This window comes from Anabrus simplex, chromosome 1, assembly GCF_040414725.1.
Source record: "Anabrus simplex isolate iqAnaSimp1 chromosome 1, ASM4041472v1, whole genome shotgun sequence".
NCBI lineage: Eukaryota > Metazoa > Arthropoda > Insecta > Orthoptera > Tettigoniidae > Anabrus > Anabrus simplex.
The window spans coordinates 970370480-970385388 of NC_090265.1; the positions used below are offsets into that span (position 1 = coordinate 970370480).

General features: G+C 37.5%; 1 protein-coding gene across 6 annotated transcripts in view; it reads left to right on the plus strand.

Moving 5' to 3' along the window:
* Positions 1-13441, plus strand: part of LOC136857838 (protein sel-1 homolog 1) — a 275191-nt gene extending 261750 nt beyond the window's left edge. For 5 of the 6 annotated variants that reach the window (XM_067136810.2, XM_067136809.2, XM_067136811.2 and 2 more), the window contains one exon: positions 8925-9359. In XM_067136810.2, coding sequence (XP_066992911.2) covers positions 8925-9056 — 132 coding nt within the window. In that variant the 3' untranslated portion in view covers positions 9057-9359. Of the gene's footprint in view, positions 1-8924; positions 9360-12724 lie in introns of those variants that run through there. The other variant, XR_010858566.2, reaches the window with a different exon arrangement.
* Positions 13442-14909: the final 1468 nt, after the last annotated feature.

Here is a 14909-nt window from a genome sequence, read left to right on the forward strand (position 1 = left end):
TTGCCGCAGGCAGGGGGAGAGGCATCACATTGACTGCATTCGCACAAGACATATAGTGCCAACTCACGGCCTTATGGTATGGGGTGCTATTGGGTACAACCACAAATCACACTTGGTGCATGTCCAGGACCCATAGCCATACCCTTTCTGCACGTCACCTCAGACGCCATATTTCAGCGGGACAATGCGCGACCACATGTTGCTGCATGAACACGTGCCTTCTTGTTGTAGAGGATGTCAGACTGTTGCCGTGGCCCGCCCGATCATCAGACTTGTCGCCAATCGAAAAAGGGTGGGATATGGTGAAATGACACGTGCGGCACTGTGACCCAAAACCAACCACCAGAGATGAACTGTGGAAACAGGTGAATGCAGCATGGATGGCTATATCCCAGGATGCAATTCGCGCCTTATACGCGTCAATGCCATCACGCATGGAACAAGTTATCAGTGCCCATGGAGGACTCAGTGCGTACTAGGCAACAGGACACATGCTGAACTTAGGTGACTGGAATGCTAATTATTTGTGTAGAACATACTAATGAACATGTCCTGTGAATATGAGCTTCCTATCTCTAGTCTTTCAAGGTGTTCTGTTTTATTATGAACATGAGTTTAGAATCGCTACCAGCTACGATAATAGTGATATTCATGAATTTAGACTTGAGTTGCTTATTCCATATTGTCGAGCCACCGGAAAATGTGTGAACAGAATTTAAGGAAATTAAGTGTATAAAGTCAGAGAATAAAGCACTACAGTTTAGGCTATAATTTTCTTCACGCTGGGTTAGGGGAAGGTCTAAAATTTAATTATCAAATATTTATGTTATTAGCAGTCTTATCGTTAAATACAACATAACAAACGTTTTAGAGAATAAAATTACCAGTCATTTATGTCTTATAGCGTTTTACCGTACTGACAATGATAACAGAGATCTTAATGAATTTCAACTTTTATATCTTAGTCAGTATCAACGCCGAGCATCGCTAATATGGAAATATTGTTCAGTTGTGTTAAATGACAATGGTGGTTGGTTTTGTCTTAATCGTCTTAAGGTGAAAACCTGTGTGGTCATCAGCCGATATTAAGAAGGAATATACCGGGCGAGTTGGCCGTGCGGTTAGGGGCGCGCAGCTTTGAACTTGCATCCAGGAGATAGTGGGTTTGAATCCCACTGTCGGCAATACACAAATAATCAACATAACAACTCCTAACATTCTTATTAAAATCTCCGTTAACAATACTACCTGTAATACTCTTACATTTTTGAATTCTAAATTCAATACACTTCTCTGCCAAAGTAGTACTTAGTGTTTATCATCTATATCAAAAATTATTTTGAATATTTGGTCCTTTCGTACTAAAATATTCACTTATTATAAAGATAGAAACCGACCTGGCTTACGCCGGTCTGAACTCAGATCGTGTAAGGATTCAAAAGTCGAACAGACTTATTAATTAAACTTCTACACCTAATCATATTCCTTAATCCAACATCGAGGTCGCAATCTTTTTTGTCGATATGAACTCTCAAAAAAAATTACGCTGTTATCCCTAAATAATCAACATAACAACTCCTAACATTCTTATTAAAATCTCCGTTAACAATACTACCTGTAATACTCTTACATTTTTGAATTCTAAATTCAATACACTTCTCTGCCAAAGTAGTACTTAGTGTTTATCATCTATATCAAAAATTATTTTGAATATTTGGTCCTTTCGTACTAAAATATTCACTTATTATAAAGATAGAAACCGACCTGGCTTACGCCGGTCTGAACTCAGATCATGTAAGGATTCAAAAGTCGAACAGACTTATTAATTAAACTTCTACACCTAATCATATTCCTTAATCCAACATCGAGGTCGCAATCTTTTTTGTCGATATGAACTCTCAAAAAAAATTACGCTGTTATATAGTGGGTTTGAATCCCACTGTCGGCAGCCCTGAAGATGGTTTTCCGTAGTTTCCCATTTTCACACCAGGCAAATGCTGTGACTGTGCCTTAAGGCCACGGCCGCTTCCTTCCCACTCCTAGCCCTTTCCTATCCCATCGTCGCCATAAGACCTGTCTGTGTCGGTGCAACGTAAAGCCACTAGCAAGAATTAATATTGTAAAAATTATTATGAAATTGAGAAAAGGAAAAAAACTTGAAGGATCAATCACTTGAAGAATGACCACAGGGGCTCATGAAAGGAGTAAGGATGACTCCCTTTACATTGGATGCCCTAATATCACAGAGTTGAAAGAAAAGTATGAAGGCCTACAATATCAGAAGCCCAGAAAATTGATCAACAATAACATTACATTGACTATTGTTTCTTGTGATGTGCTTTGTCTCTACTGCTGCCACTCATCTGAGATACAGTGGTGGTCAAAATAATAGAGCCACCTAGCAAAGGTTTGGAATAAAGTGCAAATTTATTACTAGACATGTTTGTACTATGATGGAAACAAAATTTTACGTTGTACAGGAACCATTACAACAGAGTCACATTGTACCACAGTCAGTTATATAGATAACACAACTCAAACTAATCAATAATATTCAAAAGAATACCAGACCACAGGGTCAAAAAAATAGAGCCACTTGACACATATATTTTGTACTTGATCCCAGTCTTATGAAATTTACAGAAACAGTAGTTTTTTCATAGGAGTGCATTAGTACTTCGTGGGATAACCCTTATTTTTTAGGATTGCCGTGCACCTCTTACCCAAGGAGTCGACTAAACGCCTGCATTCGTCGCTGCTGATCGCATACCAGGCTCTCTGGATTTCTTCCCAAAGTTTATCTAAGGATTTAGCTTTTGAGCAGTCAATTCTCTTGTCAACGATCTCCCATAAGTTCTCAATGGGTGATGCGTCAAGGGATTGAGGTGGCCACTCTAATACTTCGATATGGTGATCTTAAAAAAACTGCCTTATGATCCTTGCAGTATGCTTTGGATCGTTATCGTTCTGAAATTTCTATTTCAGCGGCATTTCCTCTTAAACATAAGGCAGCATCACATTTGCCAAGATGTCTTTGTACATTTCTGCGTTTATTATGCCGTTGATACGGTGTATTGGACCAATGCCGTACCATGAAAAACATCCCCATACCGTAACACTTCCGCCACCGTATTTCACAGTTTTTAAAGTGTACTTCGGATTAAATTCCTGGTTTGGTGGGCGGCGCACATAGACTTTTCCGTCTGAGGCAAACCTATTACACTTGGATTCATCGGGCCAAAGGATGTTCCTCCACCAAATATTAGGTTTTTGTTAATTTCTCCGGACGGTGGCCAACCTTTTCTAAACATTAGCTTTTGAAACGTGTGACTTCTGTCTCGCAATGCGCCCATTCAATTTTGCGGATCTCAGTCGTCTTTGAATCGTTGAGGTTCATGGTTGAACATCATGTTTGTCGCTAAACAAAATGGCTTTCAGTCGTGGTGTTGACAAAAATGGGTCTTTTTTACTTCCCTAGTGATGAGTCTGTCTACGCGAGGAGTAGTTACACGAGGTGGCCCCCAGTTCTCCACCTGCGGCTTTGTTTGTTTTGCCAATCTAATGGCGTTCTGGACTCGTTTTCGCGAAACGTGTAAATCTTTGGCTGTTTGGTTCATGGACATCCCCCTTTTGAACATCCGGAACATTACTATACGACCATCATCACTTGTATGCTCTGCTCTGCCCATCTAGAAGAATGTAAACAAAACCAAACGTCAATTTATATACAAAATAATATTGAGTGGAGGTTTGTTGACAAATAATATCGCTATCCCCCAAAACAACTGCAAAACATTAATTTGAACGGGACTTCTGTAAAACGGCTCTATTATTTTGACCCATAAGATTCTTACCTTTATGCCTCTTTTCGCACGTCTATCTCAAACGCTTCCTTTCGCACGACTACAGATAGCAGCGACGTCTTCCCTGATGTTGTCTAAAAGGGACTGACAACACGGCACTCGTGGAGATTTTGCGAACTAATAGATATCCTAGTTCTTAATCCCGTCAATAGAGGTGGCTCTATTATTGTGACCGCCACTGTATATAGCATTGCTGCTGTGTGTGCTGAGGGAGTTACCTACCCAAATAGAACAGCATGCCATTCCTCTGGTTCATACATGTTCTGACAAATACTGGTATGTGGAAACACTGGTTTATCATAGGATTCGAGCTATTTGATCCTTGGTATGAGGCGCTGATAGGAATGGGGAGTGTTCACACTTTACGAAAAACAGCAGAGCAGTGTTTACCACTGTCTGTGGCCAGGTCATTCCAGCTCTGGAACTTTGGCTTTGCTAGAATGCCAGCATAGTATGGTCTGTGAAAAGTGAGAAACTGTGCAATTTTTAATTTGATCTAGCATTTTGTACGATAGCATTGCTTTTAACCATGACATACCAGTCAGTTATTATTGTATTCTGAGAAGAATACTGACTTCATTGTAATGACCTATGTTGAGTTCAGTTTAATATTTGTCTGTGTCTGTTACAACATGGATAGGTTTTAATAAAGCTTGTTATTTCAATTTAGAATAAGGTCGAAAAATCCTAGGTATAAGTTGTCTGATAAAATGTTCACGAAGAAGGGGTGCTTCACAAGGTACCTAAAGCATAAAACTCAATGTATCTCTTTTGTAGTTGGTTTTACATAAAAATAGCTCAAGGCAAATTTTGGTTCCATACCATTTTTCAATACTGTGAAAATTAAGGGAAATATTAGCGACATTCGTGTGAAAGTTTGTCCAAGAGGCAGTAACTCTATAGACTGTAAAAGAGTTACAGTGGAGATCGTTCTGACAGCATTTTAAAGGCTTTGTACACATGCCAGTACTTTTTGAAGTTGAGGAGTTTATAGATGGGGATGACAGTTTAAAGGATCAGGAATATGTTGAAACCCAGGAATATTATGGAAGTTCATCTCGAAGTAGTGAACAAGTACATTTTCGAGATGGCTAGCAGCTTTGTTTACCATGTGGTTTTGAGTGTGGGTTATAACTATTTACATGCTATGATATAAAATACCATTTGCAAAAGTATTAGCATTAGTATTCATTATTATTATTATGAAATCATGCTAACCCATACTATTAACTATTGTCATTATACAGAAATTTTATAAACATAACCGCTCTTTACACATCCTTTATGTGACTTTGTGGGTTGTAACTTTTTACACTTGTTGATGCACTGGTAACTATGCAGGTTATAATAATTAATTAACCTGTTATTTTCTTTAAAATAATTGGGTAACTGCATTATATGACTTTTAAAAAACTTAAGGAAATCTCTTTAACATGCCGGGGTAGGTAGCTTAGGCGGTAGAGCACTAGCTTTCTGACCTCAAGGTAGCGGATTCGATCTAGGCTTAGTGCGGTGGTATTTGAAGGCGCTCAGATACGTCAGCTTCATGTCGGCAGATTTACCAGCAGAGTAAAAACTCCTGCGGAACAAAAATTTAGCATCTCGGTGTATCCAAAAGCAGTAAAAGTAGTTAGTGATACATATATGCAATAACATATTAAATTATTTTTCTTTAACTTAATTTTATTAAACATAAGTCTACATTCATTTTTTTTCTTCCTTTCCTAGGGCTGTAAGGAAAGTGCTTTAATGAGTACCACCAGTACACTCTGAATTTGATGGTAGTTTGAAGTGCAGTGGTACAAACAGTACAGAAATGTTCATTGATGAGGAGGATGATGAGTGTTAGATAAGTCCAGTTGAGAGTGAGAAGGACTACTTAACTGACATTAATCAAAGTATTTTATTATTGTAATTGTGTTACTAACTTGTTTCTTTGTGTACGTATTTTTTTATATTTCACAGAGATGTTTTCTTGTGTTATAAATTGTTCAGTACTTTATCCACATTGCATGTAAATAATTATAACCCTCAAATTGATAGGAACATTCAGTGTTTAATATACCCTAATTCCCTATAATACTGGTTTTTAATGCATTTTTTTCTCCAGGATGTTATAAAGAAGGACTACATGTACAACTGACATGAGTAATTTGTTTCAAATATCAAAAATATTAGCAGTAAATATTTTTTGAAAATTAATTTCATCATGTCTCAGAACTTACATAATGAGGGTTATCACTATTTTCCCCCCGAGGTCTTCATTTGTGGAGTCAGATTAGTTCTTCAGCATAGACTTCTAGTAACGTGATTCAAGGCTCTCTGTGTGTGTTAGATGTTGGCAGACCACTCGATCAGTAATTTCATGTAGAACGATTCAGGTAGTGAGAATTACGTTACCGATCTGTGCATCTTCAGATTTATCTTAATACAATCTTACTTAAATGAGCTTTGACTGTAGTTTGATAAATAAATCTATGCCCTAAAACTATTCTGGATGACTTAGAAATGGACTTAGGCTATACTTAGAAATGCAGATATCTTAATTTGAAAATCTTGGCTCTACTACAGATTTTTTTACTTGTAAGGATAATGAAAATTGTAAGGTGAAAAACAATAGTTTAAGTTTCTAAAAAGAAGAAGAATATAAGATTTTGTTTTGTGTCAACACCGCCTGAGGAGTTGCATTATTTGACCTGAAGTGAATCGGTTTTAAACATTACCTTTTCACATTTATCTGTTCCAACCATTGAAATCCTCTTTAACCGTGTTATGACATTTATTGACCCAAAGACTTTTGTAGCTTATATTTTTGTATTTTATTGGAATCCATCACTGTAATCTTCAGAGTTTGCATAATAGCTTTTCTCTCTGATAGACTGGTTTCAGTTCCTGATTCCACCATTATTTGGTTGAAGGAGTTGAGGAACAATTGACTTGGTTACAGGTTATACAGTTGAAAAGAGAAGTGTGTTAAAACTCTGTTCTATGCCTCCTAGAACTGATTTTCTCCAGGTAAATACCAGGATGATATCTATTGCATAGGTCATAGCTGCTTCCTTCCCAATCCTGATACATTTTACATACCTCAACTATGCCATGGGTTAAACAAGAGGGAATTCATGTTATGGTGAGACTAAATAAAATAAAGTCTTTCAAATGGAAAGTGCTTTGACTTCAAGAGGCTACTCAGAATTGCCCAACCAAGGAACTGCTATATTGTTTCATTATCCCACCCACTCAAAGCATTGCACTCCATGGAAAAGTTCACTGTGTTAAATATTATTATTATTATGATTATTATTATTATGATTATTATTATTATGATTATTATTATTATGATTATTATTATTATTATTATTATTATTATTATTATTATTATTATTATTATTATTATTATTATTATTGATTTAAGCCCACTAAGGAGTGCTGATAACTAGTTCTTCCTCGATGCTCTTCTTCGTTCTCAATATCTCTTGAGCCCTGCTGATAATTTCTCCTTTCTCTCCTGTGAAAGGGGCTTCCAACTTCTAGGGACTCTAGGAGGTGGGGTCCAAGACTGCACCATAGCACAAAATTTGGAACGATCTTCTGTATCAATGTCTGAAATCCCAGCCGAATCCAAGTCCTTCTGTACTTCATTAAGCTACAAGCTTCCAGTCTTGTAGTTTTAATCAAAGAGAAGATCTTCTTGGTAAGCCTGTTGGTGTCCATTCGTTGTAGGTGTTCATAGAACTTAAGCCTCCTACGTCGCATGCTGGTATATTGGCTTATTCTAACTGTCGATACAGCTCAGAGTTCGATTTAAGTCTGTAGGTTCCATCTGGGAGCAATTTCGGTCTATGAATTTTCCTGAGGATACGTCTTTCGGCTTTCTCTAGATCATCCATGGTGCCTTTTTTGTTCATCAGAGGGGGGGTCTCTGAGGTGTACAAAAACTGTGGTCTGACCGCAGTTTTGTAATGACAGATCTTAGCATTTTTCGAAATGCACCTCTTATTATAATGGTTGTGGGATAGTTGGTACACTGCATTGAGTTTGTTACATCTTTCTAAGATGGATGTACCGTCTACCATTGGGGTGGACCCATTCACCAAGATAGCGGAAGCGATTATTCTCCCAATCGTTCCATGTATGGTCGTCAAAGGGGGGTTTCCGGGATGCCGAGTCTCAAAGTACTTAATTTTGTCGTACAATATTTGTAATCCTGCCTGCACTGCTATATCATGCAGGGCTTCGATAGCAATGACAGCATCCTTAGAGTTGTTGGTTAGGATTGCAATGTCATCTGCGAATGCTAGGCACCTGCACCAGGTCAAATATTTTGTCATAAATAAAAAACTGCACCTGAAACAGCTTCCCATTTGAAATAGACTATAGTTACTCTTCTAGATGTGAATATAACTAATATCCAGCTAATCGTTGATTTTTTAAAAGTTTTATTTCTTAGTGGTAAGGGAAGTTGTATTGACTGACTAGAACTTTATCTTAAATACTAAATTAAATTTTTACTAAATTACTTCTCTCAATTTCCTCATCACTCTTCTCTTGTATTCTTTGCCCTTTGCCCACTTCACCTGTTCCTCCAGCTACTTTTAAGTAAACAATCATCAGGAGAGCCACTCTTCTTCTCGCCTTCTGTTTTAAAAATTTTGGACTGTATAACTTTTCCTCTGTTGTGATTTTACTTAGTAACTACCCAAGTATTGCATTTACAATTCTTGGACAAATTAGTCTGTCATATTTGTTTGAGGCTTGCTGTCTTTGCACAGTATCTAGTCACTGTGGTGATGAAATAAATTTATTTAGGTGGATGTGATTTTGAGTAGGAGTATGAACTGAAAACAAACTGTCAAGTATCCCTTTTTTCTTTGCATAAGAGTTGATTGATCTGCTGTAACTAATGCAGTCTCATTTGTCTTGTTCTTTCTTTGTTTTCATGTAACACTTCTTTTAATGTTTAGAATATATTTGAATGGAATAAGAATAAAAGTGATGTATTCTTAATGTGACATTATCACATGAAAGACTTATGATTTTTTTTTTTTTTCTTTTTTTCAGAAACACTGGCAAGAATGGTTCCTGCTTTTCAATCTTGACCAGTCCTTAGGCTCTAATTGGGACTTATATCTTATAACAACATTGGTTGGCTTATTGGGTATTCTGATATATTTCAGACGGCCACAGAATTAATTGGTCTTCACTCTATTAAGAACTTTGATTTCGTCTATTGAGTTAATTTGTGTCGAGTGACTTGAACTTCCGTGTTACCGGTAAATGGGTTTAACATTTCAGTGTGTTTATAGCACAGTATGCATCAAGAGAAAGATAGTGAAGTTCATTTAACAATTGATGACTTGATCCTGATGTGTGGCGCAAGAGCAATATTCAACTACCTATGCAGATTTATTGACATAGTCTATGCTTTTAAAGGAGTGAAATGTGTTTCATCTGTTGAAGTGATATATTAAAAGTAAGTGTTTATTTATTCATGTACGTACTTGTGTATATAGGTTTTTTTATGCCTCTCACATTGTTTCAAAATATTTTTGTAGTTCTTCATAAAAATCAAGAGAAGTACTATTCATTGGTTTGACTTACATCTCAGTAACTGAGTTCTGGAAAAGACTTCCTACCGTATGTAAAATATAATAAGAGTTTATCAGTTTGTTCCTGTGGTACAAAATAAGCTTTAGTTTTGTCTTTTTAGTTCATTATTTTTAATTATGTACTTACATTTGCAAACAAGTGGGTCATGTAACTATCAGCTTGCATTTGGGAGATAGTAGGTTCAAACCTCACTGTCAGCAGCCCTGAATATGGTTTTCTGTGGTTCCCCAATTTCACACCAGGCAAATGCTGGGGCTGTACCTTAATTAAGGCCGTGGTCGCTTCCTTCCCACTCCTAGCCCTTTCCTATCCCTTCATCGCTATGAGACCTGTATGTGTCAGTGCAATGTAAAGCAAAATTGTAAAAAAAAAAAAATTTGCTAACGAAACTTGATCTACTCCTTGGTAACTGCTTTTATGGTATAGTAACTCTCAAAGGAGGAAGAGGAGGGGTATGATAGCTCTGTGATGTAGTCACTAACTTATCAGTCAGTTTGTATTCCACATGAAACTGGAGGTCCAATGGCTTATGATCACAAGAATTAGACATTGTTAGCTTGAACTCGTGTTTTCACTAATCAATATTTTTTTATCTTACATGTGCATGAAGAGGTGTCAGTTGTTGAGAATATCATACTCAAATTTATCTCTCAGTTGCTCAGAAAATTGTTGTGGAACAATTTGGGTCATACAACTATCTAAGCTTCCACGTTATGAAAAATATGCATATCAAGCGAGTTCGCCATGTGGTTAGGGTTGCATAACTGTGAGCAACAAAATAGAAGGTCATAGTGATTGGGTAACTCCACCTTTACAATACTGTTTAGTATTATTCCTTTTTATTTCATTTTAAAAAGGGACATTTTTCGTCTCTTCCATGTGGGATATCTTCAGCCAATTTTTAACTGGGTCCACATAAGATAGACCGAGTCATTTTGACTTAACATTTATGGATAAGTCATTGTTTTTTAGTGTTACCAAGAATATCATGTGTCTTTTATTATAATTATATGTAGGCTGAAGATGTCTCACTTGAAAGAGACAAAACATGTCCTTCTTTTTAAATAAAATCAAATAAAAAGGAATAATATTGTACAGTATTGTAAAGGTGGAATTACCCAAACATTAATCCTTTTACTCCGGTTGACTGCTGTAGCAATCAGGAGGAAGCTGTGCCACGCACGTGGTGGACTGCTGTAGCAGTTGTGCTGGAGCTGTGCCTCATAGCCGATCGACTGCTGTGGAAGTTCGGCCTTGGAGGTCTCTTGTGGCTGTCTTGGTAGTCTATAGTTATGGCTATGATCACCAGATGACAGGACTAACCAATTTGAAGACAAAAGCAATGTGTCCGGTATGCTACTCACTTTGTGCCTAGTTGCTCCCCTGTGCTGACGTGCTTGTGCTTCTTGACTTAGCTTTCAATCGCTTTGAAGTTCTGAAAAGCCTGATGATGGAGGAGGAAAGATATACTGTGGGGGAAGTTCTTGCCCTCATATTGGGTAGTGACTTTAAAGAGGATGACGAAGATAGTGATTTGACCGGGCGAGTTGGCCATGTGGTTAGGAGCGCGCAGCTGTGAGCTCACATCCGGGAGATAGTGGGTTCAAACCCCACTGTCGGCAGCCCTGAAGATGGTTTTCCGTGGTTTCCCATTTTCACACCAGGCAAATGCTGGGGCTGTACCTTAATTAAGGCCACAGCCGCTTCCTTCCCATTCCTAGGCCTTCCATGCCCCATCGTCGCCATAAGACCTATCTGTGTCGGTGCAACGTAAACCAACTAGCAAAAAAAGAAAAAAGAGAGAAAAAAGATAGTGATTTGTCATCTGATTCTGGTGACGGAACAACTTCAGTTACACCTACTTCAGGTACGTTTACTACTTCAGTTACCGCTCGAGTCGTTTCAAAGGTCGGCCTACTTTGATGATTCGACTGAAGATGAAGATAGTGAGGAAGATCAGGTGTCTGAACTACCGAACAGACAACTAAATTGGAAAAAGTAGAACCTGAATCCAAAGAAACATAAGTTCAACACAGCTAATTCCGGATTGAAAAGTTTAGTGGACAATGCTAGCATGTTAAGTTTCTTTCAGCTCTTTTTAACATGAGTATCGTAACTCTTCTGTGCGAGGAGGATGAAAAGTGCTAAAAATATAGTCATAAGCATTTCACCGAATATGCATTGCAAATAAAGTAAAATACTTTTAAACTCTGCCTGTCCTCTCCTCACGCCACAAGCAGACTGTGGACTGGAGAGTGGAACAAGACAAGTATCCTGTACAGCGGGCTCGGTGAACCACCCACTGCTCGCATTCAGAGGGTCACGCCACCATACTCGCTATGCCGGAGTGCAAGGGTTAAGACCTTCTGTTGTGTTGAGGTTGACAATATGGATTAATTATGAAATTTATTTCTTGTGGTAACTGTGAGCATGCATTCGGGAAGATGGTAGGTTCGAATTCCACCATTGACAGCCTTGAAGGTAGTTTTCCGTGATTTCCCATTTTCACACCAGCCAGATAATGGGGCTGAATCTTAATTATGATCACGACAGCTTCTTTCCCAATCTTGGCTGTTTTCCATCCTAAGCCACTACCAGCGAAAACAAAGTGAAAAGGGAGAAAATCTCAGTGAATTACGAAAACATAAGCTTACGCATGTTGTACAGAATAGTTCAGAATTCAAGTATAATTATGTTCATTCTTGATCAATGTCTTTAGGATATTCGGTGTTTTATACTCGCACACCTCCCCTTCGTGGCTATGTTGCTTCTATATCACTTTTGCTGGGGTAATTTGCAATACAAAGCTTTTTCTAAGTGTACGGTTTCTCTTCATTGTAGTTGTAACTAATTTACTGGGTTTTATTTTATTTTTGCTGTATTTCAGTTTATCTAAGAAATATCAAATCAAAACCTCTTTATTTGCAAAAATGCATTATTATCAAACACTAAAATTTCAGTTTAAAAAAAACATCATTTCCCAAAGTACAGTGCTATGCAATTTACACTAACAATTTTTCTGTTAAACACACAGGTCATCCTTAATAAATGTATATTATTTATAAAATTCTACTCATATCTTCTGTATTTGCACACATAACCAACTCATATACAGCATATAGAATCACTTCAAGTAATATTATACAACTGCTATGAGATTTATATGTTGTTCTTTTTTACCCATTTTGGTACCTAACATGCATTCAACCTGCTGTGTCTTAACCAGAGCTCCTTTTGCCACCACTTTTCAGAGTTCCTGAAGGGTCTTCACAGCTACCATAGTGGTCCCAGGGCCCTCAAAGTCCCCACTGTACTTCACTCCTACATGCAGCCACCTACTTCAGTTATTCAATCTCCACAAGGGGATGGAATTAATTTATTCACAAAAATTCTTTATATACAATAACCTGCACAGGTCGAATGCTCTGTAACGTTTATTTTCTCTGTTGCTGTGTATTATTTTCTTGAATACTGTATCTGTACAGATTTTGGAAAAGGATCAAACACTTCCCTTGGTAAACTGTTCCCCTCCTTCACTTCACGCCCTTCCCAATAAATGAAAATTTACCCCAATCGCTTATGCTAAAATCCCATCTAATTTTATACTTGTGGTCAGCCCTGCCGATATAATTATTTTCCAACTGAAGCCTCTCATTGATTTCCCCCCCCATGCTTCCTCTCCTGTATAGTCTCTATAAAATCCTATGTCTAGTCTTCTCCCTTCTCATGAGTGCAGTATTTGTTTATTGTGTGCTTGTGTTAAGATAGCTGGATTGTAATCATTTTGTGATATACTGACATCTTTAATTTTAAGGTGAATGTGTGCATTTATGGATGTCTCTGAAACTCAGAAGCATGGGTGTAAAAGTATAGTTAATGCAGAGTTTATCACACTTTCAAACCTTTTGCATTCTTATAGAAATGTGTATGTGTGAAAAGAAATATACATTTTTGACCAAGGCTAGTAATTGGTATTATAATTGTTGCATTCTTATATTTGTCTTTTGAATTATGGTTGTTACAACACCAGAATTTCATTGCCAAACAACAATAATTAATTTTTTATTACTTTTGTCTGGCTTTGATATATAATACGTGCTAAAAGGGGGTTATGTATATTGCTTTTTTTTTTTTTTTCCCCCCAAGGAAGAAGTTATTGGGTTCATTAGTTCAAAAATAGTTACATGAAGATTAGGTACGTAAGTTACACTGAACGAGGATTCAAGACTATTCAAAGAGTATTCAGATGATGGTAGGCTAACGAAAAGCATTGCTATCCAGTTATGAACTCAGATGAATTTATCAGCATGGTAAAGAAAAGTGGAGGAATAGTAATAATAGGAATAATAAGTGTACGGCCTCCAGAGAGGCCTGGTACCAGTCTTCCAAGTTTACATCCATGGGCAACCTGCACATCTGTGAGAACGGGGCCCTACCTAGGATGAAATCTATTGTAGAAGATGGCACAACACTCATTCCCCAAGCAGTAGGATATAACCAGTGTAAGTTAAAATCCCTGGGACTTCATCGTCCGAAGGCCAACTTGTTAACCAGTTAACCACAGAGCCAGAACAAGTGAAGAAAACAAGTGAGGATGGTGTTGACAAGAAAATTGAGAAAAATTATACAGCTGGAGAAGTTAAAGGAAGAATAAGGTGAAATAAAATGAATTTACAAGAACAAGAAACATTGTTCTGTGAAAACCAAACACAATCTAGTTCACATGAAGTACATGGGTGCATAAAGCTTCCCGTAAAGGAAGGATTTCCAAGAAATTAAAAACAAGGAAGCTGAAGGTTAAAGAGAAGGATTTTTATAATCACTTACACACAAAGGTGACAAATATATGCAAAAAATGTAAAACACTGTAATGTTGTTTATACATACATACGTGAAAAAGTATCAATAGTTTGCTTCCTGCTACTGAAATAGCACACCTAATTTTCCCTTTTGATTAATCCCATTCTGTACATCTTAAATTAATATTTGATTTTTCTGTCTTATTTTCTGTCATTAGGTTGTTTTTTGGAATGATCGGAAGGTTACACTCATCTGGGATTACTTAGGATACAGGAGATAAACTCAGACAAAATAAATCACTAGATAAAATGCTCATGCTCGCTAAGACGAATTCTTACTCATAGTTTTGTGTGGTCACCCACAAGTCCAACCCCTCGTCCACGTCATGGAAGATAGGCAATGGCATGAAGTAGGAGCCTGCCTGTAGGGCTGAAGTATAGTGGGGATTATAGGTACCGTGACCACTACGGTAGCTGTGAATGCCCTAAACGAACCCTGAAAAGTGACTGGTAATGGGACTCTGGTGAAATACCATTTGGAAGAGATCTGAAGATACGAACAAAGTTTATGAAGAAGTTCGGGTGAGTACCACCACCACTTTTTTTTTCTTAGAAAAAACCACTGCCAAGATCTATA